This window comes from Phasianus colchicus, chromosome 10, assembly GCF_987193195.1.
Source record: "Phasianus colchicus chromosome 10, bPhaCol1.hap1.1, whole genome shotgun sequence".
Lineage (NCBI taxonomy): Eukaryota > Metazoa > Chordata > Aves > Galliformes > Phasianidae > Phasianus > Phasianus colchicus.
The window spans coordinates 10,723,094-10,750,948 of record NC_143445.1 but is presented as its reverse complement, the minus strand read 5'-3'; the positions used below and the strand labels follow the sequence as shown (position 1 = coordinate 10,750,948).

General features: G+C 36.9%; 1 protein-coding gene across 1 annotated transcript in view; it reads left to right on the top strand.

Moving 5' to 3' along the window:
• DNER (delta/notch like EGF repeat containing) overlaps window positions 1-27,638 on the top strand; it is a 109,249-nt gene extending 81,611 nt beyond the window's left edge. Inside the window, exons 8-13 of the mRNA XM_031596333.2 lie at window positions 4,264-4,488; window positions 9,621-9,743; window positions 11,649-11,762; window positions 13,420-13,551; window positions 19,694-19,940; window positions 26,557-27,638. Of these exons, the coding sequence (XP_031452193.1) occupies window positions 4,264-4,488; window positions 9,621-9,743; window positions 11,649-11,762; window positions 13,420-13,551; window positions 19,694-19,940; window positions 26,557-26,668 (953 nt within the window). The 3' untranslated portion in view covers window positions 26,669-27,638. The remainder of the gene's footprint in view (window positions 1-4,263; window positions 4,489-9,620; window positions 9,744-11,648; window positions 11,763-13,419; window positions 13,552-19,693; window positions 19,941-26,556) is intronic.
• Window positions 27,639-27,855: the final 217 nt, after the last annotated feature.

The window sequence follows — 27,855 nt, the reverse complement described above, 5'->3', positions numbered from 1 at the left end:
ATAGAAACGTAGACATGAAAGTAAGGTTGGAAATAAGCAAAAACATTTACAATAAATACTTAATCAACAGGAAAACTTGTAGTCCTATTAGGGGTTCTTGGGGGTTTTCTACTTTCTTTATTTGGAGCACGCCAGCTCTGACCATAGTGGCAGAAAACTTCTAATTCAAATTAGCATATTTCTAAAATAATTTTCCAATAATAGACTTCATAACCATCCAGTAGAAAGAAGTAGATGGGAAACAATGTTATGATTGACATTTTAATGTCTAGATTACTTGAAATTAAAGGATGTTTAAAAAGTATAGAGCTCGACAGCTATAGAAGATACTAAGTTGTGATTCATATATGTTGATTTGCAATAGCAGCTAGAAAGTGCACATTTTTACCATGAAATATGGTGATGAGTAGAAAATAATTTATTTGTCTGTATAAAGAATTGTTTTAGTTTTATGTTCTTCACTTTTTCTGGACTTCACCATTCACATAGATTTTTCTGGATCAGACCTTGGAAATACGATTCTAACTTCTTTAGGCTTGCATATAATTAACCTATTATATACTTTAATTCCAGGAAAATAGGATACACAGCTGTTGTGTGTGTAAGATTTCCCAAGGTTACTGATGATTACAGAATGTGGAGTTCTTCACATTACCATAAGAGAGTTTAATTTACCTGTAGAATATTGTGTTGTTAATTAAAAATTTTTATGGCTGTTCAGTTTCTGGTAATCTAATGCTTTTATCTGGCATTTTTCCAAATTGCCCCTATTTTTAGTAAATGTCTCTGTAATGCTTTAATGTGTTTGGCCTCTGTTTGTCTTTATCTGCTGAAACTTAGCTAGGTGAATTTCCATCACAAACTTGCAAGTCCTTTTGAATTGTTTCTTGTTGTCTCATGATGAATATTTTTTTTTTCCTTTACAGAATTTTGATGAAATTCCTTTAGATGTCTCACATTTCTTCATGGAACAAATTTCTTTGGGGGAAAGTAATACATTTCTGTCATATCTAAAGGTTTTTGTAGTCTCTAGGCCTAGTAATTCAAAAGTTTAAATTTTCACGTTTCTGTATTTCTTGGAATTGGGTTTAACATAACATTCTGGCAAGCTGGTTGTTCAGCAAGCTGTATAAAGAGCAGTTTTACAACTCTTCAGGAAGCATTTAAGTTGTTTGATTTATTACTCGACTCTTGCTTTCAGTAGCCAAGTAATTAAAATCCCCCCATGATGAGGAATTCGGCTTCTACCCAGAGCTTTTCTAACTCTGGAAATATTTTCTGATCTACTTTCTATTGTTGCCCTGGAGGTCTCCAGCAATATATAAAGAATATCACCTGGCTGCTAACTTTTATTCTCTTTGACATCTAACCAAACAATCTGTTTCATGCAAGCACAAATAGTACATTGTGTCTTTGAGCAGTATAATTGTTTTCTAATACTGCTTTTCCCTTTTGCCTTCTGTGTTATTTCTGCATTTTAGTCATGTCTCTGTTATACCAATGACCTACATGCAAGGTTGTGCTTGTGTCAGCTAGCTGCAGAACAATTCACGGGATAATTTTCTGCAGTTAAATGAAATCCTGTAATAATGCTTTATTCTGCTTTCAATCAATATATATCTGAACCTGATTTTTATTTACATAATTTCAACAGTTTTATTGATATGGACTCATATGTACTACCAGAAATGCCAAAATAACACATCTTTAATTTAGATGCATAACTACTGATGATTCTAGAGTTTTCAGACAGTAAACTCATACATAAGTTTTGTATTTCCAGAATGAACTAAGCATATTTCACAGTGCAAAGATAGCGCGAGGGCAACATGTTTCAGCATATTTCAAAATTCCCTGTGTTCTTGAAGAGCTCTGTCACTGAAAACATTAGCCATCTGCCAGTATGCTTCTCTTTGTAGGGAAGATTATTGCAAAGGTTGTAGAGAAGCAATGTGAGTATCATTTTGTGTCCTCAGATCTCCTTTATCTTTTAAAATCTAGTTTCAGAGTTACTGTAGAGATTTACCAGACTCACTGACTGATCTTTTCCTGGTAACAGTTAAAAGTCCTTGCAGATTCCTATAAATCCATCCAGGATTTTATGATAAAAGCACAGGCTTTTTGAATTTAATAGCAGACAATTGCTGGAATTAGAACTTTGGTTTTAGGGATTGCCATTCCATTCTCTTTCGGATGGTTATGCAGTTATTGCCTACGGGAAGGAACTTCTACTATAGGATTCCCCAGTATTCATTTTTAGACTGTTTCTCTTCAGCATCAGTGTGCAGGAGGTACTGATAAAACCCACAAACCAATCTGAATAACAGGACATCAGAATGGAGAGGGCAGAAGGGGCTTGCCTATGTTCATTGCCTATGCCCCACAAGATCTGCTTTTCTTTCCTGATCTATTCTGAGATTAGGAGTTACTTACAATTAACTGTTAATAGTCAACTGGGCAGTTGTGGTCTTTTGATCATTTTCATAGTTATAATAATCTGTGTTTTATTAATTTTTGGAATAGTTCTTTCTAGTACACCATACGGATTAGTAATGTAGATTCATCTACTTTCTAATGCTTCTTCTCAGAAATTTCCTGACAACAGTTGAACAAAATTACTACCTAATTCACCCGAATGTGAATTGTGAATGATTAAAAAGCAGAGAAATTCAGAATGCTCTGAAATTAACACATCTGTTAAAATTAATTTAAAACCATTTCCTACTTTGCTTGAAATGTGAAGTGTGTTTAGAACAAAAATATTTACACATCCATTAAAAGACAATGAGATGCTGTAAAGTATATATTGAAGGTCGCATTTGGACTCACTTTTGGTATTCATCATAACCTTTATGCCATACAGAGATTCAGTTCCAATTGATCATCTTTTAAATACAACATTAAGACTTTTAAAATAAAAAAGCTATAAAATATGGCTAACAATCTACTTCATTTCATCAGGGGTAAGATTTACAGATTGAATATTAATCTAAAGTATCACCTGTCATTATTTGTCTTCATGCTCTGACTTGGTTTAGAACAGAGCCATCTCCTCCATCTTGATCCTTTCTGTAGCCATCAGACACATTCTGTGCATTTTTTTTAATTTGTTTTTGTCTCTTTCTGATAAAAGCTTTTGTACGTGCAATTGATTATTTCCTGCTCTGATTCTGAAGGATATCTGAGATGTGGCTGTGATCTCTTTGGTTGCTGTGACAGTGGGCTCTGTTCTCTGCCTTTCACAGTGACAACTGTCGTGGTTTATGCTTTAGAGCAGATTTTCTTGCTGTTTTGATTGTCCTCAAGTGGAGACTGTCCTGATTTGCTCCTGGTTTGTCATTCTCAGTGATTAATTTATTTAAATTTCAAGAGCTATTCTACCATAGTAGATATTCCAGTGTATTTTGACCAGGCATACTTGTTCAACTGAGCCTGAAAAGTGGTGATGTAATGAACGATACCATCTCCATGAGGAAATATTCATTAAAAAATTAGACCTGAATGGAAAAGAGAGTTTGATCTTTACTTGGTGCTAGGAATTGAATATTCTTTTCTGACCTGTGTTAGCTACAATGACTATGCTTCTTGTAACCATGTGTATATGATACAAACTGTACAGTTAATATACTGTAGTTCTATCATTTCTTCAAATATTGTTCTTCTCTACATTAAAAAACAAACAAACACCCACAATCAAACAACAAAACACAAAAAAACCAAACAACTCCCTTGCAAGGATACTCTTTCCTTCCTACCTGATTTTTATACGGTGTTGCTTTAATGAATAATTAAATAATAAGAAACATTTTCATCAAATAAGCTACTCTTTTATGCTATTAAAACACAGTTATACTCATGTGGTCCTTCAGAGGCTGTTATTCTTAACCAACACATTACCTTTAATAAGAAAAGTCAATGTGGGCTTTTTTTTTAAGCTACTTTTCTATTCTGCTCCTGATCCCTAGAAAAGCACTTCTGCTTTTCTAGCCAGGTGCAGTTAAGAATGTGGATAAACCCTGCCAGAATCAATATTTTTTTCACTTCTCTGTCTTAATCACATGATAGTATGATGCTGCCTGAAACTGCTTATGTCTTCATCTTAACTGGTAAAATTTGAGTTTAAAGTATATAGGAAGTGTGGACTTTTCTAGTTTTCATTCCATAAAAAAATGTATCTCAATGGCTTAATTTTAAATTTGTTTAATTGTTTAAATTGTTTGGTTACTAAAATGTTTGATTATCAAAAACATTTATTTCTTTTAGGGTTTTTAGGAATCTCCTGTGAAGAAAAAATAGACCCTTGTGCATCATCTCCCTGCCAGAACAATGGAACTTGTTATGCAGACAGACTTGTCTACTCCTGCAGTTGCAGTTCTGGATTTACAGGACCTACTTGTGCTCAGCTGATTGACTTCTGTGCTCTGAATCCTTGTGCACATGGCATCTGTCGCAGTGTTGGAACCAGTTACAAATGCCTCTGTAGTCCCGGTTTGTACCAAACAGTTACATTACATATTTTATAAGTCATCTACTATTTTTGTATTGTAGATTTCAACGTATACTTTAAAATTACTTCATTTTTTTCTTTTCGGTACATAAAGCACATTGAGCAGATGTTCTATCTGTTTAGAATAATGCTAGGAATCTACACATTCCATTTGAAAAATCAGAAGTTGCAGGGTAAGCACTGAAAATACCCACTGAGATCCACATGGCTTGGTTGATATTTACTGTTATATTAGAGAATAGTAGTGTGCAGGATAAGTCTTTCTTAGGTGAGATATCAGTGTCAGTATTGAAGTTGCAAAGTTTGGGGGAATGACTGGAGAACATAACAGTAATTTTTGGGAAAGGATTGGAAACAGACAAAGTAACTGAATAAGGTACAGTAGGAAAAAAATGATTGCTAAATAGCAGAGGGTGTGAACAGGAGAAAAAAATTTGAAGTTCTAAATAATTACAGAAATCTGTATACAGCAAGGGGAGGTAAAAATATGGGAGCTGCTTGATAATATCAACCTATTCCTTGATTTGCTAGTTTGTGTTCCATTAGCTTGTTTAATTTCTGAACAGAAAAGTTTTTCTAGCTCTTGAATGGTATAAGATATTAGGACACGGTGAAGCAAAATCTCTGGAGGAAGGCAGAACTATTGAGATGCAGAGCTGGACAACACTGAAAGTGATCAATATATATCAGTAGGATTTGATCCTTAAGTGATTTTAAATGTATGACTGAAACCATAATTGACTGAAAAAAAAAAACCAACCAAAGCACTTTGAAGAGCATTAAAAAAAAAAAAATCTATGCTAGATATGGTCTGGAGAGTTCTAAAAAGAACTGTAGGAAATGAAGCACAAAAAGTCACCAGCAGCCTCACCTTCCCAATTAGTGTAAAAACTGTCTTCTAAATGTCCAGTATAAAAAGGGATCGGATTTGCAGAGCTGTCCAAGGGCCCCCCAGTGGCATCCCTGGAAGCAACACTCAGTGTCTCTGGGAAAACCAAAGAACACTCTGACAGCCTGTTGCAGTACTTATGATGTTAGTGAATAAAATTTGTGTGCAGCTTGGTAGCATTATCAGAAGTTAATAATAAATATTCTGAACTACAGAGAGACATTACCATACATTAGTGGGAAAGAAATGATATCTGCTTCTTGAGCTTGGAGGCTCCCTGACTTGCAGGCTCTCAATATCAGTATGCCTAGCTCCAAGACTTTTTTTATGTGGGAGTCTCTCACTTTCAAATATACCACAGAATGAATGCACATAATGCAGGTATGTTAGCAGTAAGTTTACTAAATAATATTTTAGAACTCCCTTCTGTATTGGTGATGCATTGTCTCTGAAACCCACTGTTTAAAAAAGAAAGCAGCAACTTATTTTTTGTGTGATGATGCCATGTTCTGTTTATATGGTATTTGACAGAGGATGTAATTTCTTATTACAAAAGCAAAGCGCTGCAAAATTTTGCTTCTTTTTTCAACTTGAATGCCATCCTTCCTTTATGCAGTTTGTACAAGCAGGTATACAGTGTCATCTGGATTTTCGTTTTTGCTACTCTTGCCTCAAAAATTAAACAGGAGAGGAATTTTAAACAGTTCCAATTAAACCAAGGTCTGTGAAAGTTCCCTTGCTTAGTAGGCAGTTTGATTTCCAGATTGGTACACTGGCCAAAAACACATGATGAATGAGAAGTGATGGCTATTATACTTGTATGTCTTGCATATCACGTTTTGCAGAATGCTCACAACCAGACATTTGCTACTGATTTTTATGCGTGCGTTGACTCTCATGAGCATAGTCATGCATAACCTACACCATGTACTAGCTTGTACAGAAAAGCTAATTTGTATAAATTAACTTGGAAAGCTGACTGATGCCTTTGAATATTCTCATTTCCAAACTGGGAAAGAAAAATAGTCAGCGTTTCTGAGTTAGGTTTTAAATGAACAGATTTATTTCTCGATCACATAATGTACAGCTAAGTTAGTGAGGAGCTGTGTATGAACTGATGTTCCTTGTGAATTAGAGTTCTCTTTTGCTTTTTATCCCATTAGGCCTTCCCAATAAAAATGGGTTTTGTCCTACTCTCTTAATTTGCTAAAGTGTTAAGTGTGGATGAGCACAGGGAATCGCTGCCAAGGAGGTAGGGACTGAGAGACCTTCAGAAACTTTCAACCTTGTTCTTTATCGACTTACGAAGAGAGAGGAAGCATCTCTCTCTCCCTTTTGTTAACCTGTTAGCGCAGATATTCTCAGGAGGTCGGCAGACACTGCTGTATCTTTTGCCCCCATCAGCTTGTTCTTGAAGGCTCTGACAAAGCCCATGGCTTTTCATCAGCCTGCTTGATACAGATTTTGTGTTCCCTTTCATGTTCTTTCCCTTTGTAATTTTTAACACAGCCATGTTGAAAAGTGCCTCAGCACAGGTAGTTGTCTGTAGCCCATGCCTCCCTGTTGCTTCAGCAAGAAGGATTTGGGAATCCAGGTGAGAATGGCAGCAGATCTGTTCCTGCCCTTGTGAAGATGGATAGCAAAGGATGGTTGTTTAGAAGGAGAAGAAGTAATGCAGGGGCATCTTTATTTTATTTTACCTTTTAGGTTCACTATTCCTTTCCCAGCCTCTGAAGAGAGCGCATCAAAGTGAAACTGTCAATGGCAGATTCTGCTGATGTGCATGAAACTGAAGGTATATTCACTTTGTAGTGACCTGGAAAAATAATTTAATCTTCTTAGGTGTCCTTTTTAAAGCCACAATGACAAATTTGTTTTCTGCTGTTCAGGACACAGCAGCTAGAGTAGTGTTGTTAATGTACATGGCATTCCTTTCCGAACATGTCCATAGAAATGTTATACACAGCATGGTAGGCAAATAGCTGTGTTTGGCATTGTGAGTTTAATCTTTGTGCTACAAAGGAAGCAACTGTGCTGTAATCTGTTATTTTGAATTTATTTCTGAAATATTCTCCCAATTCCATCTCAATTCTTTAATAAAACAAACCCACAAATTATTAGCTTGAATAATCTTCTTGAAGACATATGTCTGCATCCAGCACCATACATGGCTCATACACCAGTGTAATTTAAAAGCAAGTGTGAAGAGAAGCCCTTCTGAAGAACTGCAGGAGGAGACTCAGTGCCAGCAGGTGCAGTGCTGTGAGTGAGGGCCTGGGGAGCTGCAGATGGGGGAGATGCATCTTCTGGCTTTGGAGAAAATGGTTCTGAAATGTTTCTTAGTAAGTCCAGCTACTTAACATAAAAAGACAATTTTGTGCAAAATCACAATGTCTGTATATACCTTTTTAGTACAAGTACCTGTTGTATCTTCATGCAGTTTTTTTTAAATCATACATAATGGGAAGAGAGGGAGAGAAATAGTATCTGGAGGTGCTGTTGTTTTTTGTTTTTTTTCTTTCTATGGTTCTGTGACAATTTGGGAAAAAATGTAGACCAAGAGAGTGATGTCCACTTACTAAGTTGAGAACCTGGCCCTCTTTTTTGTTACTTTTTCATGGTAGCTACTCTCAACTCATGTCTGTAAATTTTGCTACTAACCAGAGATTTTCTAAAGAAGTAAAATTGCACTGAAGAATCTCACATTATATTTCAGCTCCTTTTCCCTGGCATCTTTATTCATGCCCATAACATCTGAATTTATGATATGGTCATTTATCTACTGCTTTTATAGTTGTATGTTACAAGTAAATAAAGATCTTAAAAACCATATAAAACCTATTACAACACACAGCATTATAATATAGATTACAAATACTTATTCACTGTATTGCATCACAGTAACAAGAGGTCAAGAGAGAAATTCTGGCTGCAATGAGGGAAGAGGGTTAAATGTTTAACAGCTGCTTTTGTTGTTAGGCCAGAATGCTTATCCTCACTTTTCCTGCAGGTGAGGAAAGAAGAGATGGTGCTGTGTTTTCACAACACCAAATTATTTAAGAAAACACGGAAGGCAATTGTTTGTCTTCATTATCTGCTCAATTCAGTTGATTCTAACTTCCTGATCAGTTTGCAGGCAGGCTGTATGGTTCTGTGGCATGAAGTTGGTGGCAGAACATAGTGAGCAGCTGAAGAATGAGGTGTGGTAGAAAATGCAAAATTCTTTTATCTCAGTCTTTACCATACTTTCCAGAAAGGATACAAGCATTGTAAAAAATGCATGTTTTAGTACAAATCTTTGTACTATTTGTATTTCTACTTTCAAGAAAGAACATGTTTTGTCTTAAATTCTGAACCTTCCCCTAAAGGTTTTTTGGCTAATTATGAAGCACTCCCTGAACCTCAGATGAGTGGGAAATAACTGCTTAGAAACACTTGAGCAGATTGCCTTTTTCATTGGGCAGATGTACCTGTTTACCAGGGAGGTAGCAATGTTTATGTTGCATTTAATCACATTATTTATACTTACTGAGCATTGTGACCAGTTTATTTCCTAGAAATGTTGTCTAGAAAGACTTTTCAACTACTGTTAAGACTGATGATCATATTTATTTCAAGCAGATTAACTCCCTTTTTCTTATTTATGGTAAAAGTGAGTGGCCCTTAACAGGCCTCAATACTGTGCTCCAGTTTTCTTTGTCTGGATAGCCAGACCATAATACCTTCCTACTATACTTGGAAATACTGTATAAATAAAGTATCTTAATGCTTATGAATTGTTTTGACTTCTACAGTATAAGTTGAAATATATTATCATTCTAACTACCACTTTACAGTTATCACCTCTTTGATGAAAAGTTGCTTTGTGACTCAAGAAAACTCAAACATATGTAGATAATAGATTATTCCATTTTGTCATCTGAGTGCAGTCATTTGCATTGTTCACAGTGGCTTTGGCTAGCTGCCTCAGTGTCTGCCACCTCACTGTGCTTTATCACATTGAGAGTGGCTGGGTTGTCTCAGATTCCTGGATATTATTATTATTTTCATTTTACCTTTGGAGCATTTCATTTTACCTTTTGTCCTTAAATTAATGTCTCAACATGTCTCTGTCTGCACAGTATATTTCAACTAGCACACACCTGCCCACAATCTATCAAAGCATGATTATTAATTTTGACTGGAAAGTGTTTCATGGCTTTATTTCCTTTCTGTGTGATTTAGGTTACCATGGCCTTTACTGTGAGGAAGAATACAATGAATGCCTTTCTACACCCTGCCAGAATGGGGCCACCTGCAGAGACCTCGAAAATGGCTACAAGTGCTTGTGTCTTGCTGAATATGAAGGTAAAATGGCTCTCATCTCTTGTTTTTTGAATGTTCCACGTATTATTTTATTATAGGTTTGGTTAAAAACTGATATACTGAATCCTCCATTGAGCAGAAATAAATCCCACACGTAAAATCAGTAGTAGCAAGCTCTGGTGTAGATCCTGATCCCATGGTCTTTATTCAAATGAGTAGTTCAGAGTAGTTCAGACGTAGCTAGCTTGTGTAGTTACTCATTTGAGAAATGTATGCTACTGTATGGGGACAAGTGGAATCTGTTTGTTCTTCTGAAGTGTGCTTTTTTCCTGCTGTTTTTAAGTTGTACGTGGGGTTTTCAAAGAAAGCATAATACAATTCTTTCATCAGCTATTCTTGGGAGGCATTATATGGAGAGCTTTCCAAATCTTATTTTGGATTTTCCAATGAAGTAGCTTAAACAGTGATAAAATATTAGTATTCAAAGCAGATTAACACAAAGGAGTAAAAAGGGAAGTATTTATTTTGGCTGTTCATTTAGAAGACCATAAAGCCCAGTAGCAGTAGTTCTGTGTCTCCCTTACCATGTTGAGCATATCTGGTCCTGGACATATTTGAATGGAATCTGTCTTCAGTGTTTCACAAATGATTTCTATTTAGAGCAGGAAAGTATGTGCTTTACTGTACAAAATCTTTTATCTTGCACTAGATTTCAGCTTTAGACAGTGTAGCACTTACCATTCTGTGACATATCCATCCCTCTGTGGAGGGCTAAAACACTGCTTTGTTTTGTGTATTCTGTTTGGAGTTGTGCTGTGAGAATATTTTGAACTTACGTATTATTTCTATTATGTATCTATAAACACAGAGTGATTATGTTTTAAGGAACATTACCCCAACATTTTTTCTCATTAAGAGTATCAGCCTTTATCTGTGTGGTTAAGTAATGCTCATTTAACAGCTTTTTGAGGCTAAATATTCATTCCGTGCTGGTGATTGCACTGTTCTTTGACAATAAAGAATTCATCACTGGAGAGGCGTAGTGAGGAGATGACCCTCAGCTTTTCATAACAGGAGCATTCAAGGAGCACTTAACCATAACGTTATGACTTCATCTTCTGCTTTCAACCTCTGTCTGTGTGTGCAAGTGAGAGCTCTGTGCGTTCAGCACATTTTGTTTCAAATTAAAGCATTAGACCTGGTCCTCTAAACAGTTTTTGCTGATTACTGAGCTTTCTTCTTTCTGTACTTAATGTATGCAGTGTTCCTAATGAAAAGAGCAGAGGTAACTGGCTCAAGATATTATGTGAGCTGTTGTGTGGGCTTCAATTTTACTAACGCCTCCCCCTGTCTGCAGTCCCCCTCCATGCCCCTGCTTTCTCCTGGTAGCTCCCAACTGGGCAGGCTCCTGGTGGCTTCCAGCATGCACACGGTGGCTCCTGACTCTGCTGGCCTCCTCTGCTTTGCTGCAGAAGTGGAAACTGACTAACTCAAGTGTTTACTCATAGCTACGCATTTGAATAAATTAATTTATCTTCTCAATTGCCTCAGCTGTGCTCCTCCGTTTCCTGCAAAAGTCAATGAGAGGCATCAGAATGCTTATGCATATAATTACATTTTTATGTTCAGTTATTACTGAAGATGATTGTTGTTTAAATTTTATTGAAGAATAGCTGATCAGATTATGCATCACTATGTCATTGTTTTTTGTAGAAACTCCAGCAGGTCTTGTTAGCAAAAATTGCCCTTCCTCCCTCATGGGTCATAAGGGCAGTGGGAAAGCATGTGTATTAAAGCTTCACCACCCCAAAATGTATGGTTGCAGTTATACGGCAGGCTTGGAAGTTGCACATCATTGCACTCCTCCAGGTGAAGTTACCACCTGTTCTGATTCCAGACTGTCAGTGTGCATAATGTTAACAGCAGTTACTAATTTTTCCTTTTCAGGAAGTCTCTGTGAATTATACAAAGATCCTTGTGTTAACATCAACTGTCAGAATGGTGGCACTTGTGACAGTGAAGGGCTGAATGCCACATGTATTTGTGCGCCTGGATATGCAGGCAAGTAATTTGTACCTTACGCAGGATGTTTACTTGTCAGTGTTTACCATGTCCAAAAAGAAGACAAACACCAAATAAGACGGCATCTCTTGAAGGACACTAATTAATTTGGATGTTGGTGAATTGTAGTCAGTCTAGTGGGAATAAAAATTTATTGATATTTCTTGCAACTGCTTTCAAATTAAAAAGTTTTGTAGTAAAAAAGCATGTTGTTGAAGGAATTCACGAGGCAAATGTCTGTCTAGTGTACCTTCTGAGATTTCTGCTTGAGACTAGATTGCATTTTAAAAATAATATTTTGAAGAATTTCAGGTAATCCAATATACTAATTGGACACTTGAAACTGGAAGATGTTGTAACCTTGACCCATTAATTACTGTGAACTGAAGAAACCACTCATTCTGTTACCTGAATATACAATCTCTAAAAGCCCTAAAATGCTTGTTACAAATCAGTTTGTACTTTCAGAGTAATGGTAAGCAGCCCATTTCATCCTTTGGCCTTATATTTAAACTGATATGATTGGTGTAATCAAAATATCTGCTATAATATATTCTAGAACTTGATGCTCTGTCATATAAGGTAGCATCGAAGGATAGTAATAGATGAACCTATTCATAGCCTTTTGTAGATCAAATAGTGCTTTTTTTTCTGTGATAAAGGCCATAAAAAAAAAAAAAGCTTTCTGTTGCACAATGGCTGTTTCTCAGAGGCTTATTATCTACATTGTAATAACTCAATAGCAATTCAGGATATATATGGCAATTTGTTATATTGTATTTGCTTTAGAAATAATTTATATTTAAAGCAAGGAGAGAATACTCTGAGTGAGATAAGTCAAGTCACTTAGCCTTTAAGCTTTGTTCTATCTGGTTGAACAAGGATTTTTCCTTTCTAAGGGTTCTGTGAGGCTTACTTCTTGAAGGACTTACGGAATATTTTTGATGTTCATAGAATGGTTTGGGTTGGAAGAAACTTTAAAGATCAACTAGTTCCAACCTCCCAGCTGTGGTCTGATTGCCCCACACCAGATCAGAGTGCCCATGGCCCCATCCAACCTGGCCTTAAACACTTCCAGGGATGTGGCATCCACAGCTGTCTGGGCCTCACTGCCCTCTGAGTGAAAAATTATTTCCCAACACCTAAAGTGCCTCTTTTTTAATTTAAAGCCACACCCCCTTCTCCTGTCACTATCAGTCCTTGTAAAAAGTCAGTCCCCTTCCTGCTTATAAGCTCCATTCAAGTACTGGGTGGCCACAAGGAGGTCTTCCCAGAGCTTTCTCTTCTCCAGACTGAACAGTCATAGAATCATAGAATGGTTTGGGTTGGAAGGGACCTTTTAGATCATGTAGTTCCAATCCCCTGCAGCTAGACCAGATTGCTCAAAGCCCTCTCCAGCCTGGCCTTGAATGCCTCCAAGGAGGGGGCATCCAAGTCCCTGAGCCTGTTTTTATAAGAGAGGTGCTCCAGCCCTCAGAGCATCTTCGTGGCTCTCCTCTGGACCCACTCTGAGAACAAAGATGCTTTTGAGCTATAAGGTATTAAGCTGTTAGAGAAAAATCAAATGACATTGATGACATGTCTTATGTGTGATACGGCTGCTGTATAGAAGTTGTGGGGTTTTTTGTTGTTGTTTGTTTTCTTCTCCTGATACAAGGTGAAGAATGTGAAATTGACGTTAACGACTGTGACAGCAACCCATGTCACCATGGTGGAACTTGCATAGATCAGCCCGGTGGTTACACTTGTCACTGTCCACATGGGTGGGTTGGTGCAAACTGCGAAATACGTAAGTTTTGTAAAAACTTTAAAAAGTTGTGGGTTTTTTTTTTTAAGATGTGTATATGTATATGTATGTACTTAATTGTCTTAAAAACTTTTAAAAGTGATACTGGCTTATACTACAGAAATTTACATTTTTCTCTAAATACCTGTCTCTACAAATAATCTGAATCATCTGTAAATTATCAAAGTTCCGTTAAACACATTTTCGAGGAGAATGCTGAACTAGATTTGGACAATAGGGATCGAGCATAAGGATGATCGTGATGAAGATAAGGCCAGAGCATTTCAAAAGTAGCTGTGAAAGCTGGAAAATTCTGTTTCTGGCACCTTGCCTGGTGATGTGTTGGACCAGATTGTCAAAGACGCTGCCTCACAGTTGGGCACTGTGCAGTTTGTCTCTTAATTGCACGTATGCTTCAGAGCATTTTCGTACTCAACTTGTGTAAAGAGCTGTGTGCACAGCAGACTGGTACAGACTTCTGAGCACCTGCAGTTCTAGAAATGTTTCCACAAAACTTTTGAACTTGCTTCCCTCAGGACACCAGGACTGTGTAATTTTGCTGACTGGTGTGCACATGCTGTTACCACCTTTTTCAGGAGTAATTTCCACCAGATTTGTTAAGAAGGTAAAGGTCTCGCAGACAAAGTATTTCCTAACATTTAGTAAGTTTTAGGGAAGGTCTGGTAAAACTCCATTGTGATCCTCCTTAGCACAGAGGAAAACTTTAGTGCAAACTTGCACTTACTAAGCAGTAGAGAGTGCATGAGAAGGAGCCCAACTGTGGAATATTTAATACAGAAATTAGTTTTTATTCCTGCTGCACAGAGGGCTACTTTATATTTCACTGATGTCCCATTCTTGAGCTACAGATGTCTTCTCTACTCAAGTTTAGCTGTTCATGGTATCTTCAGATACCATGGCCATGGATCCCTTCAAGATTTTACACAGATGCACACGTTTCTGTGAGGGGATTATTTACAACTCTAACATTTTACACAGAGAATACACTCAGAAAATTCCTATTGTACATTTATGAGAAATTGCCTGCTCAAAGGCTGGAATAAAAAATGTTTTCTATGTATCATTTCCACAAGCACAATACAAAGCTTCATTTTTTTACTAAAACATTGCTTAAATATGTCAACAGCTTTTTAAGTTTATTTCTATTCTCAGTGTTAGTCCCTGCTTTAACCCAAAATGTCATCACCCAGCGTGGTGTTGGGAACACCGTGCTGTGTGCTGGCTGTACGCAATATTGCTGGTGCTACGCGGTGATCAGATGAGCTTTTATTGACAGGGCTGCTCAACATGCATGTCTCAGGTGTCACTGAGTTAATGAGCAAGGCAGTACAATTCTGTCTTCGTTAGCTAAGTAGTGGGCTGACAGATGAGCTTAGTCTTAGAGAAAGCAATAATCATCCTTTAGACATATTTCAGGGAGTGCCTGCATATAGTAACAATTATGTTTCTGTTACGTTATGGAATGAATAACTAAGGGAAAACAGGGAGGGCTGCATGTTTCTGAGCCCTGCAGATGAGCTGTATGAAATCAGGGATGTTTGCTCTGCAGTCCTTTGGCTGTCATGCCCAAGGGTCACTAAGAGCTTGATACTTTCCACCAAACATATTGTAGATGTGGGAAATGGGGAGAAAGCAGAATAGAGGGAGGAAGGAGCCTCTTCAGCCACCCAGTTGCTCAGTTATTCCTACATCCCTCTTTAAGGGACATATACCTCTAATAACTAAATAAGACAGCTGAGGTTCAAACTTACAACTGTGAGTGGTCAACATAAATTCTTTCTGATCCGATTTGTAAGTCTGTGAGAGAAGCTGTGGATAAAACTATACTTGAAACATCATTCTCTTGAGTGAGGAGATTGTCTCTGCTTAGTGCATATTTCTCTACATGTAGCATCTGGTTATACATGAACAGCAGTGGCCTTGTCTGCTGCTCAAGAACTTGGAATTTCTGTTCATTACATGCTTGCAAACGATGTAAGTTTAAATGATGGGAAGAAGCAACAGCATGTATTTATTACTGTAGCAAGCCTTTCACCGACTTCGCTGATTTGTTCTTTTATCTTGTGACTGTTGTGACAGGAGGCAGGGAATTATCTGAGTGTTAATTGGCATTGATAATACTGCAAGCCTGATTTTTAACCAGAAATATTGGTCCTTTTCTTCCCACCTCAATATTTGAACAATAAATCATATTGTATTTTTCATGGCAACTGCTTTCAATTGAGGAGGCGGAAATTATTGTAGATATATATTTTTTTTCCAAAAAAACCTAGATACTGAAGTTTATATATGTAATAATAGTGTAGAGAAATTAAAAATGCAATCTACCACTAGTTTCTTTGGTAAGCTTATCATCAACAAATGTCAGTTTCCTCGCTAGTAAAGTTTCTTTTATCCAACATCAAATGAAAATGTTGTTATGGGGCCCTATGATACTTCAGAACAGCCAGATCTAGGTATGGACATGCAGCTTCTCTAATCAATACAGTGGCTAATACACAAAGCTGTGGAAGCTTTCCTAAACTCCCTGGATTTTAACAGGTATATAAAGGATTATGCAAATAGAGAGGGACTGAGGTTTGAAAAAATCACTTTGCAGAAGGATTTAAAAGCGTTTTGATCTGCAGGTTTTTCTACAGAACTATGTATCTGTGGGAAGTTCTTTGTGCTCAGAGCTAAGAGTTGTCTGTCTGATCTGAACCCAGTCTGGTCATGTCTAGAAATAAAAAGTCCATATCCAGCTCCTTTATGAACAGATACAGCACATCTGGGTTTGCTGGAGCTCAGTCAGTGGTGCATGGAATTTCTATTCAGCTCTAAAGGTTGAATCTTTTGGTGTATCTGCTTCTGCTGGTCTCCCCATAGCCCCTTGTCATATTTATTATATTGCTTCAGCATTCTGTGGATAATAGTGTATTGGAAATTAGATTTAAATGCTGTATGCTGGCTTCCCCTCTATTGGACCATCCCTCTGAACACTGGAAGAAAACAAGATGGACAGCTCTTAGGGAGTCTTTTGACTAAATACATTACACTATCTTTTGTGACTTTCTGTTACTGGCTCTGAAGGAGGCTGACTGTACTTAGCTTGTTGAAAAATTCTCCAATTACTGTTAGTTCCCCATTTTATTTTACTAGCTATCTGTTTTACCAGCTTGAATAACTGAAGTCACTACCCCAGCAGGGTTTCAGAGTTATCCTTTTGTCAGATGGCATTCTTCAGTTTTCAAAAAAAAACAGTGAAAAGAAATATAATTCACCTAGATGAACTGTGATATTTACTAGAACATCTTATGGTTCTTTACCAGTGTTAGCAATTCCAATTAAATAGGATTAAATTGGTCTTAATTATAAATAAGAGATTTTTCTTTCAAGATGAAGTGTATTTGCCTAAAAAGTTAATGGGGCATTCAGTGTAAAAATGGTTACAAAATATCTCTCATGGATTCTCTAATGCCTGCTGTTTATATAGTTAGTATCATAACCTCTGCCACTGCTGTAATTATTAATGTAGTTATCAAGGTAAGCCAAGCTGGATGGTTACTTAAGAACTGATACTGCAATGTATTTGTAGTGCAGACTGTATGGTGCTCATTGAAATCTAATTCTTAATTAATTAATCCTACTATGACAACTGACAGAAAATATTGTCATTTTTAACTGTCATATGTTCTTTCTCATCTTTGGAGTATAAGCTGTTAATCTTCGTATTTTTATCTGCTGAAGAAGAAAGGAAGAAATATCTCTCATACTTATCACACAGAGATGGAAGACACAGAGTCTAAAGCAGGACTGTCTTGCCATATATCTGCTCACATGAGATCTGATTTTGGCTTAGTCTGACAACCTGACAGAAACCACCATGTGTGATGAATGTGCTGCAGGACAAAAATAGAAAGCTATCCCAAACTGCACAGAGCACAGCTGCACTTGCTCCTCATTGCCTGCCCGAGCACATCGCAGTAACAGCACTGCAGAAACATTAAGTCCCTGAATGATTCAGGCAGATCAAAACTTTACTGATCTCTGAGGAAGATTAAAAAAAACAACAGAAACAAGCAGTCCCATCAACACAGAGCAAATTTACAAACACAAAATCTGAGAAAGCACAAGCTTGGGGTGCATCAGGACAGCATCCATTTCTTCAAACAGTGCCCAGATGAATACCATATGCTAATCTTTCAGACTTTCCCCCTACTTTCCTCTAAAATAGATTTTTTTCCCCATTACCTGTATGTTCCCCTGTATTTCTTTGATAAATGCAGATTCTATCCACAGATGCTACTAAACTTGTCATCATAGCTCAGGGGTTCAAATCACTTAACCATCATCAACATCCTTGAGAGGTGGCTGCTAAGAATATGCTAACATTCTCAAAGCACATCCTTGACAAACCTGTTCCCAGGCTGCATTTGTCATTAAGTAAAAGGAGTTTCCCAAACAGTGTAAAGCAGAAGTCCATTTAAAAAAGGAACAGTCACTTTCTAGAAATAACTTGTGAAGAGTGTCAGATTTCTGTAGTTAGAATGATTCAAGTCCATTCTGGGTCTGAAATAATTTTGAGACCATAGCCTTAAAGGACTGCCAAAAATGAACCCTAGAGGGAAGTACAGGCTAGTAAGAAATCTGAAGTTAATAAGAAAGAAGTGTGAAGACATAGGCAAATGATAGATAATTTGCTTGGTGTTGACAGATAATAGTTTGGGCATTGAGAATGTTTGTAGGAAAAGGTTTGGAATATATAAATACAGGAAGCCTCTTCCAGATTAGCTTTACTTTAATTTCTGCTTTGAGACCTTTCAGGGAACTTAGGTATGAGCTCAATGCTTATGAAGTGCCCTTTTGTCCTTGAAATGTTGGTCCTTCATAGGAATGTGTATCTGCCTTCCTGTGCTTTGCAGGGCACTATGTATCTCATAAGAGTAAAAAAGGAATGGTTTTTCTTTAGTACAGGCATTTTAAATGAAAGGTTCCAAGTATACTCATGTCCAGATATGTTCCAAAACCAAAATCTTACAAGTGTGATCATATGCCATTCTAAAAGTGAACCTTAAGCATCAGGTCTTTGGCAGAATGATGGTGGAAGATGTTAGTGCAAAAGATATTAAGTTTCTTGAGCAAAGTGTCATGCCTACATGTAAGAGAACTCCTCGACCTGTGCTGTCATCTCTGGAAGAGGCAGTCTTTTTTTCCTCGAGTGACTTCTGCTTTCTCTGTACATGAGGGGGGATGATTGTTTTCCCTGATACAGCTGTCAAAATAATGGGGCTAAGGAAGAAAATGTATGGACACAGTGCCTGTTTTTTGTACTAATCTGCGCACTCACAGAAAGTCTTAATCTACTTAGGCTATAGAATTTTTTTTTGTCAGAGAATGTACTCTTGCAAACCAACAAGAATATTGATCTGTACTGGGAGATCACCTAAATCTAATTCCACCTTGATTGAAGGTGAAAATTATCAAGCTATTGAGGATTTGAAAAAGACTTTAAACAATTTTTTTCTTGCTATTTAAAACATAGTAAATTAGCATAGTAATAACAGATTAAAAAAATTAAGGCAAGAAAAGTGCATTTGAAGGTTTTGGGGAGAACAGTCTGGTGCTGAAAGTGTCTGCATTTTGCTGCAGACACAACAAAGCCCTGTATTTGAAAATAAAACCAAACATGTTTAATATGCATTAAATCATATTTTAGTAGAAGTATTCACTAATTTATTGGGAGAAATTGCACAGAAAATCTATAAAGCACTGGAAACTTTTAGATAGAAAACCTCCCTGCCTTCATATGCTTTAGTAAAGCATAATGTGAGAATAACTAGGTTGCTTTCTATGATTTGGATTAAACAGGAAACCAAACTAGAGAAATGATTTTTATGATCATTAAAAAGCTACAAAAAAGATGATTGAAAGAGTAAGTAGTGCTGTTTGAATCTGCTGCACATTGGCATGCTGAGATATCCATAGCAGAGCCTGGAAAGTTTCAAATTATGTATTCCTGGCCTCAAAAGTCTCCAGAAAAATACTGAAAGTGAATATAATAAAATAATTCCATTCAGCAGGAAGGTTATAAAGTACTATTTCATACTATAAAATACTAATCATACCTTCTATTTTTTATTGGCAGATCTGCAGTGGAAGTCCGGGCACATGGCAGAGAGCCTAACAAACATGCCTCGTCACTCCCTTTATATCATAATTGGGGCTCTCTGTGTAGCATTCGTCCTGATGCTGATTATTCTAATTGTGGGAATATGTCGCATCAGCCGTATCGAATACCAAGGCTCTTCCAGACCAGCCTATGAAGAGTTTTACAATTGCAGAAGCATTGACACTGAATTCAGTAACGCAATTGCTTCTATCCGACATGCCAGGTTTGTTCTGGGGATGGTAATTTAAAAGAAATCTGTTGTGATATGTAATTTCAGTCCCTGCGTGTTGCATCTAACTGCTGCTGGCAGAGAATGGGCTGCTCCACTGTGAGAAGACTGGATCACTGGCACTGCTCCTTGTTCTTTCCGATCCCTGTTCTGTTCTCAGCTGAAGTATGGTAACCCAGCACAACTCCTTGAAGGCAGCGGGAGTTACTCTGACTTTATTTGGTGTGACTAGTGTAAGAGGGACAGATGCAGTCCTTAGCCTGTAAGATCTGTTCAGGATAAAAATACTCTCTAACTGATACATGCAAGTAATTTGATGAGATAGCAAAGCCAGTTGTTGATTTTCTGACTAATTTACCATACTACTCAGTCGGATTCTTCAAATGACTCATCTTCTGTGCCCCTATTTGCCTCCAACCAAGGATCTTTCTTTCTTACTTTCCTCAAGAGAGTAATCTCTTGACGTTTAATTTTAATGGAGTGATGGCACCCGGGGCATTGAGTGTTGGAATAATACAAAAGCCAGATTGGAAGGGGTTCAAGAGCTCAAGTGCAAGCCATTGTATTGATGTAGCATTAATTATATCTAGCTCTCTGCCAATAATTGCCTTTAAAAACCTCCAAAGTAGTTGAATTGAGTTAGAAAGTACTTTCCTAAAATCCAGCCTAGATTTTCTTTGCTATGATTAGGCCGCTTCTTACTGTTTTTCAGGTCATCATGGACAGTAGTGTACCACCATTCCCTTTACGGTACTTACGTACATCAGGTATCCATCTTTCCCTTCCTACCTCAGTGGAAGCACAACTATTATTTTCTTCCCTGGAGTAAGCCAACTCATTCTTTCAGTATTTCCTCCTGGATCATGTCAGCCTCTTTACTGGCTCCCTGTGACACGTTCCAGATTGTTTTTCTCTTTTCTGAAGGGTGGTCCCTCAAACTGGAAATAGTTATCCAGCTGAAGCTTTGCCTGTACCAAAAGAAATGAGCAATCACCTCCTGTATCTTATTTGTGTCAGTTCTATTCATACATTTGAAAGTGAAACCTTTTTCTTTTAATTGGCCTTACACCAATAATTGATGATTCAATTTTGTGATGTCTTAGTCACTTCCCTCATCCCCAGCATCCTTTTGCCATATTGCACCCTAGCCAGTGTTGTTTTTTATGTATTTGACATCTGTCTTAATAGGGTAGAACTTCCATTTTTTGTTGTTTCTTTTTCCCATTTCTTTTTGTCAAGATCACTTTGAATTCCAACAATTATGTTACAATTAAATGCTTTTAAAAGAATGGAAGGAGGGATGTTCCTGTGCATTGACATGGAGAAATGTGTGCATACTGGGTAGTGATTTCTGGTAATTCATTTTCTAAATGCTCCAGTTCTGTTTCAGTGCAAATAAAAAAGGTTAATTTGTACCAGTACTGAAGTTCTCCAAGCAATCTGAAATTGATGAGGAGTTCCCACAGGCTCACTTAATCATACTGCAGCTTTGAGCAGTAGCTCTTTAAAGTGTTCCAACTAGATGTACATTAAAACATTTGTTCATTGCCAAATTATATTAACCAGTAAATGTTTTAAAAAGAAAGTTGTATATAGTTTACTTAATACAGTAATCCAAATAATATCAGTACTCTTTTAAGTCTTCCCTTGAAGTCTCTTTTGCCTCTCAGCCTTACATTTCTTCTGCTGGGAGCTCAGCATCTCCACAGCACACACATCCTGAGAACTGCTTTTTTCTTTCAGTCCTGTATTGGCAGAGGAGGGAGTTGCTTTATGGCCCATGAAATGCTTTATAGCTTTTTATCTGTTGGCCTTGTGAATCTGCTGTTAAGTACTGTATATCTTCAAGGGTGGACAGCAAGTGCAAAACTGTTAATCAAAAACCTTTTGTCTTACTTGTGCAGCAGTGGTGAATGTGTCATTCCTGTTCACTTACTACTCCTGTTGCTCTTCCCCAAAGACTGGGAATGGTCTCTTGAGGAACACTGTGAAACACCTGGCTTTCCTTATTTATTTCTCAAAGCAAATTTGGCAGCTTTCTATCCAAGGGTACCTAAGGAAAGTGTACAAGAAGGCAGGATCTTTTGAATCTGAATTTCCTCTGCTTTTTGGAGTCTCACTGGCTGATAATGGAAATGTTCATAATGAAAATTTCCTGTATGAAGCCATTTACATCTTGGAAATTGGACAATTTCAGGTCTTTTTTACTAATCTCTGGATTACTCAGAATGAATTTCCACTTATTACAAAAGGCAAAAGTTTAGAAAAACAAATTTGCATCAGGGTTAAATAACATCCAAAGAAGTCTTTAAACAGGGATGTATTCATGATGATTTTTTCAGATCTAAATTAAGCAGTTAAAAATCACATTATTGGAACCTGTCAATAAAGGCTTTCCCTATCTTGGGAAAGGTGGTCCTGTGAAGTGCAAATGAAAATAAGTATATTTATTCCAAATAATTCTTCTCTGCCTCTCATAAAATGAATGCATCATAAAAAAACCAAGACAGCTGCCAAGTTAGTTAATTAGAGAGACTTGGTGTGAAGGTTATTGTGTCCATTTTGGTTTCAGGAAGATGTAAAATACTGCTTTAATCATGTCAATCCAAGAAGAGGAGCACAACTTTCATTGTTCTTTTTGTATAAACCCATAAATCTATGTATTAAGAAAACCCAAGTCTGATTTTTGAGACTTACCGTATTAAAAGACCTGACTTTCAAATAATAGCTTCTCAGCATTTTCTGAAAATCACTCTCTTTCTCAGTTAGATACCAAAACTTGTTAGTAATTTTGGAAAATGTAGGCCTAAGGAAAAGTGAGTAGATTATTTTCTTTAAATGTAAGGTTTCTGACAGTGACAGTAGGTGTCCAGGGAGCGTGGATGCCTGGTGCATATTCTGTAAATTATTTTAAAATTACTTGTTCAAGTTTCTTAGCAGGTCTTTCTTCTGATCGTTTTTATAATTTGATCTTTACTAATCAGTGTACTTTTGCTGTAAGAGAAAATGAATGTGCTAAAGGAATAGTTTTAGTAAATGTTCTTAGAATTATCAGGCCAGAACTAGATAGTCTTCTAACAAAGTGAAGCACTGCTGTTTTTAGTATTCATTATGCAGAGACTAAATAAATACTCCATTTATATTCATCTCATTTTTAAAGCTTTTAGATTTTGAGAACGCTGTTATAAAATAATTGACCACTTGATAATGCAGCCATAAGATTTCATTAAATTGGAACCAGGAACTGCTGTTGAAACTGTATCATTCACTTTAGAAAAGCATCCACGCTGACTTCATAAAATATGTGATTACAGCCATGGCACTACTGTAATTTTTTCTCGTGTTTAGATACCATTAGCATTAGACTTCATGCACTGCTTACAGTGTAGTTTGTTTAATTCTTACTTCCATGTGCTGCCTCTTGTTCTGTCTGTGGAAGCTGAAGAGCCTGGTGCATCAGGGTCTGATTAAGTCACCTTGTCCCAGCAGGGTCAGCTGCTCCCCACTACATGCCCTGCACACAGTCTGTGCAGTGAGCACGCTCCTGTGTTTGTCTGCTGTGTCAGATTGCAGAACATGAGGCTTCCTGAATCTGATGAGCTTCAGCACAATTTTCTTACTCTCTGCCAGCGTCTCAACTTCATGGAAACTGTAGGATTACAGTTCAGTAATATTAAGGAACACACAGTGCCACTTGTGAACAAGGGAGAGAAAATTATTTTTCTCATTATTCTCCTCCTGTGGAGAAAAGAATAATCCCTTCCTCCTGTGGGTATGCATTTTTTTTTTCCTTCTGATCTCTCTTTTCTTTTTCATGATTAAACTTTATTTGTGGATGCACTGTATGTTTTTGAGCAGAGTAGCAATAGGTGGTTTTTCGTCTGCTTCTAAGGATGCTCCAAACTCCAGCCTATGTCAACAAAGTTAGAAGTTATCATTTCCTTAGCATTTGGCTATACAATTTTCTCATAGTTCTTCTACTTCTACTTGGATGGAATTTGTGAGGTTAATGATTCTCCGTGGCTAGCTCTCTTTTTAAGGAAGTGGAGAGGCAACCCTGTCCCATGTTGAAGTAGATTTTGCAGACAGACGTGGAGCTGCCTTTGCCAAGAATTCCTATGTTGAATATATACTATCCCCCAAATTGTCATGGAGCCTTCTGTCTCTTAGTCAAGTTACACAAGTTGATTTTATTCCGTGTTTCATTACAAAGTGTGCTTTCTAATTCTCAATATCACTTTTAAATGCTTTCTATGCCACTAGTAAATATCTCTGATAGGTACCTTGGAACAGTATTATTATTCATAAATAGTAATTAATGCTAAACTTAGAGGCCGTAAAACTTCCCCATTCCCCTGATATGCTGTCTTTATATGTCCAAGTTCTTAATTGTTCTTCTGACGCAGTACGCTACTGTTAAGCATCCATTACATCCCTCCAGTCTTTTTCCAGAATCTGTGCATCGCAGGACTGAGATTTCCCCATCTGCTGTACAATCTTTGTTCCTAGGTGAATAATCTTGTATTTGAACCTTTTTTCATTTTTCAGTGGCAGCATATTAGTTGATCCACTATTCACTGCAGCAGGAACCTTCTTCTTTTCACTATTTATTGCCACTTTAATCCTTGCATCTTGCAGACTGTATTGGTAATTGTTCTATGTTTTCTTTTCTCATCAGTTAAACAGTAAAAAAGCATAAGATCCTTGTGCAACCCTACTACGTACACACCCATTAGGTTAGAACTTCCCACTCAGGACCTCTGAGTTGAGTGTTTGGCACTACGAGTAGGGGCTGGCTTCTGGGCCTCCTGATCAAAGCAATGTGGTCACCAGTCAGATGGCTCAGCCAGGCCACAAACAACTAGCATATGTGCTGTGGTCTTTTCTCAGTATTTTCTAATTAGGGGCACATGTCAACCCTGACCTACACAAGAGAACAGATTTTGTGCTGTTCTACCACGTGCAAAAAGCCATGTGTTCTCTGTTCTTGTCAAAAAGGCAAAATTTTACTTAAATCCCTGGAGAATTTTCATTACTGTTTGTATCTATGAAAAAGCTCTACTTGCTTTAAACCTTTGAGAATGATGAAGAAAATGGGTGATTCAGAACTCATTGCTACCTCTGATTTAGTAAGATACAATAACTCGATTCCCTGATTTGATTCCTGGAATTTTATCTCATTTACAGAAAATCAGATTTATCTTTTATGAAGCTGATGAGTGAACATTGCCTGTTTATACTAAAGTAAACTGTAGAAGAAAGGAAATATTCCTGCATGGAAATGTTATCTAGCGTGGCCTTACTGACATCTGTAGTACTTTGCAAGATGAGATTTCCAACGTTATACTGCTTCCAGCAATTTTAGCTTTACCAACAATTCCAGATCACTAAAAACAGCAAAGAATTAAGTTGGAGCAGTCAGGAGATTGCATAAAAATCTGGGAAGAAAATCAAGTTAATTTTGTTTTGGTCTAAATACTTATTATCCTCAAAATCTGACTTTTCTGAATCTCACCTTCCAATGTGCACAAGTTAATACTGAATTAATACAGTGCATAAGAAGGGAATAAAAAGAATCCTTTGTTTAGATCATTACATAAATAAGTCTTTGTGTTTCTGTGTTAATATTTTGCTCTGCATCAGGTCCACAGGGAAGGCAGACTTGACCCTTTTTTGCCTCTTTTTCATATTATTCTTTTTGTTTAAAATTCCTGTAATTGTAGTCAGAACACAGAAGATATTTTTCCACATTCAAGTCACATTTTGTATCTTAATAAATAATCAGAATAGTGACAGATTATCAATGCAGTGCAAAGGCACCTTGACAAGTTCTGGATATGCCAGCACTGGAACCTCAATGGTACGGCCACAGGAGTTCTCTGCACTCTGTTGCATGAGATACCTCTGTGAGATTAGTATGTTTGTGGCATTGCAACAGCTTCCCTGCCATTAGTTTTGTCAGAATTGCTAATTGTGTGCAGGATGCTGATAATTTCACCAAGCTTCTCAGTTGGATGTCAGGTGAGCAAAGCCTTTAAATTACAATTTTTAACACTTCGTCTGTAGCATTTGATTCACTGCACTACTGTCGCGTTTCCAAATGCAAATGGTAACATGGTTATCTGTGATCTGTGGGGCTTTTTTTTGTTTGTTTGCTTTGGTTTGTTTTGGTTGATATGTACGACCTGACCTTAACATAGGTTGTTAGAGAAGGCCTTACAGTAAAAAAATCTAAAATAAAAATCTGGCCTTGTGATAATATGTCAGTTTTACTCTCAACTTCTACAGTCTTCTCAGATTCTGGTACTGCTGAACTTGGCTGCTGAATTCCTGCAGAATTCCTTTGATATGGAATCTGTTTATTGCATTATCATTATGATTACTGTTATTATTTGTTAATAATTAGAATTAATAATATTGAATGAATGCATATATTTTTAAAGTTCCTGTTCAGATAGGTAAACATCTGTACTTCTGGCATGTTGCAGTATAATTTAGGATTTACCTAGGCTCTCTGGGTTGTTGCTGACAGCATGCCATAGCTCAGTGAGTTGTTGCCATTAATGTGTTCATACTCCCATTTGTCACTAAACCTTTTTTTTGTTTCCAGGTTTGGCAAGAAATCCCGACCTGCAATGTATGATGCAACCCCCATTGCTTATGAAGATTACAGCCCTGATGACAAACCTTTGGTTACGCTGATTAAGACAAAAGATTTGTAACCTAGTGTATCTTTTTTGGATTATTTTTCAAAAGGATGGGCTACTAACCTAATTTAAATATTTTTAAGAAGAAAGCATAAGTAATTTAAAACCATTAGATGCTTCAGAATTTTCTGTAGAATATTTAAGAACCAATTTTCTGCAGCTTTTAGTTTGGAAAAATATTTTAAAACAGAATTTGTGAACTTCATGAATTACATTTTAATGTACCTTGAGCTCTATAAACTATAAGCTTATGATAGTGTGTGCTTTTTTCTTGGTAGACACTATTACTAAACCCAGATTGAGTTTCTTGTGCTTGTTACAGAACAGAAAACAATAATTAATGAGGAGTTCTTTTTGACATGTCAGTGCCAGCTTTCTCAGTAGAGGTAGGAAAAATGTGAAGCATAATACGATATATAATATATCCATTAATTAAAAAAGTCTAAAATGTTTGTGTTGTGAAGAAGAAACTAGTAAAAATTATTATTCCTAATCTGAATGAATTAGCTTTTGCCTTATTCCATGCATGGATAGATAGCCTATTTCTCCATTATTTCCTGAAAGTTGCTGGAACATACTCTTGAGTTGATGTTTGACATTTTTGTATTAGTATTCAGGCTAAGCCTTGTATAATAATTAAAGTGCCTCTTGAGGCAAAGTAAGGGCACAATCCTTTAAGCATTGAAATCAATGAAAAAACTTCCATTGACTTCAGTGGGCATGGGATTAGATCCTACAATTGGACTGAATCTATATTTTTCTTTAAAGGTTGAAGTTTTTTATATTGTGAGTAACCTAAGCATATGGTTTGAGTTGTTTGTTTCCTAAGGTTGTTGATGTACAGTATTGTTTCATGAAATATTGTGTATTTCTCATAGTGCTTCTAATTTAGGATCAGTCTGGTTTATTTGTGGCTGTATTTGATTGCTTATGGTCTTCTTAAAATTCTCGCTTATTTCAGAAAATATTGAATAAATGTTATCAAGTGAAGATTGCAGTTGTTTCTTTTGTTTTTCTTCATTTGAAAATGTTGTCTATAAATTTGAAAGGACATGAATGTATCATGTGCTATAAATAATGCCTGGGAGGATATTTCAGCTGTTAATAGTCTGAAAACTAAAAGAAACCAGGGGCTTTACTGACAGGTTATTTTGGCAGAGGTTAGCCTGGAGAGTGGCAGAAATGAAGAATTATGTCATGTT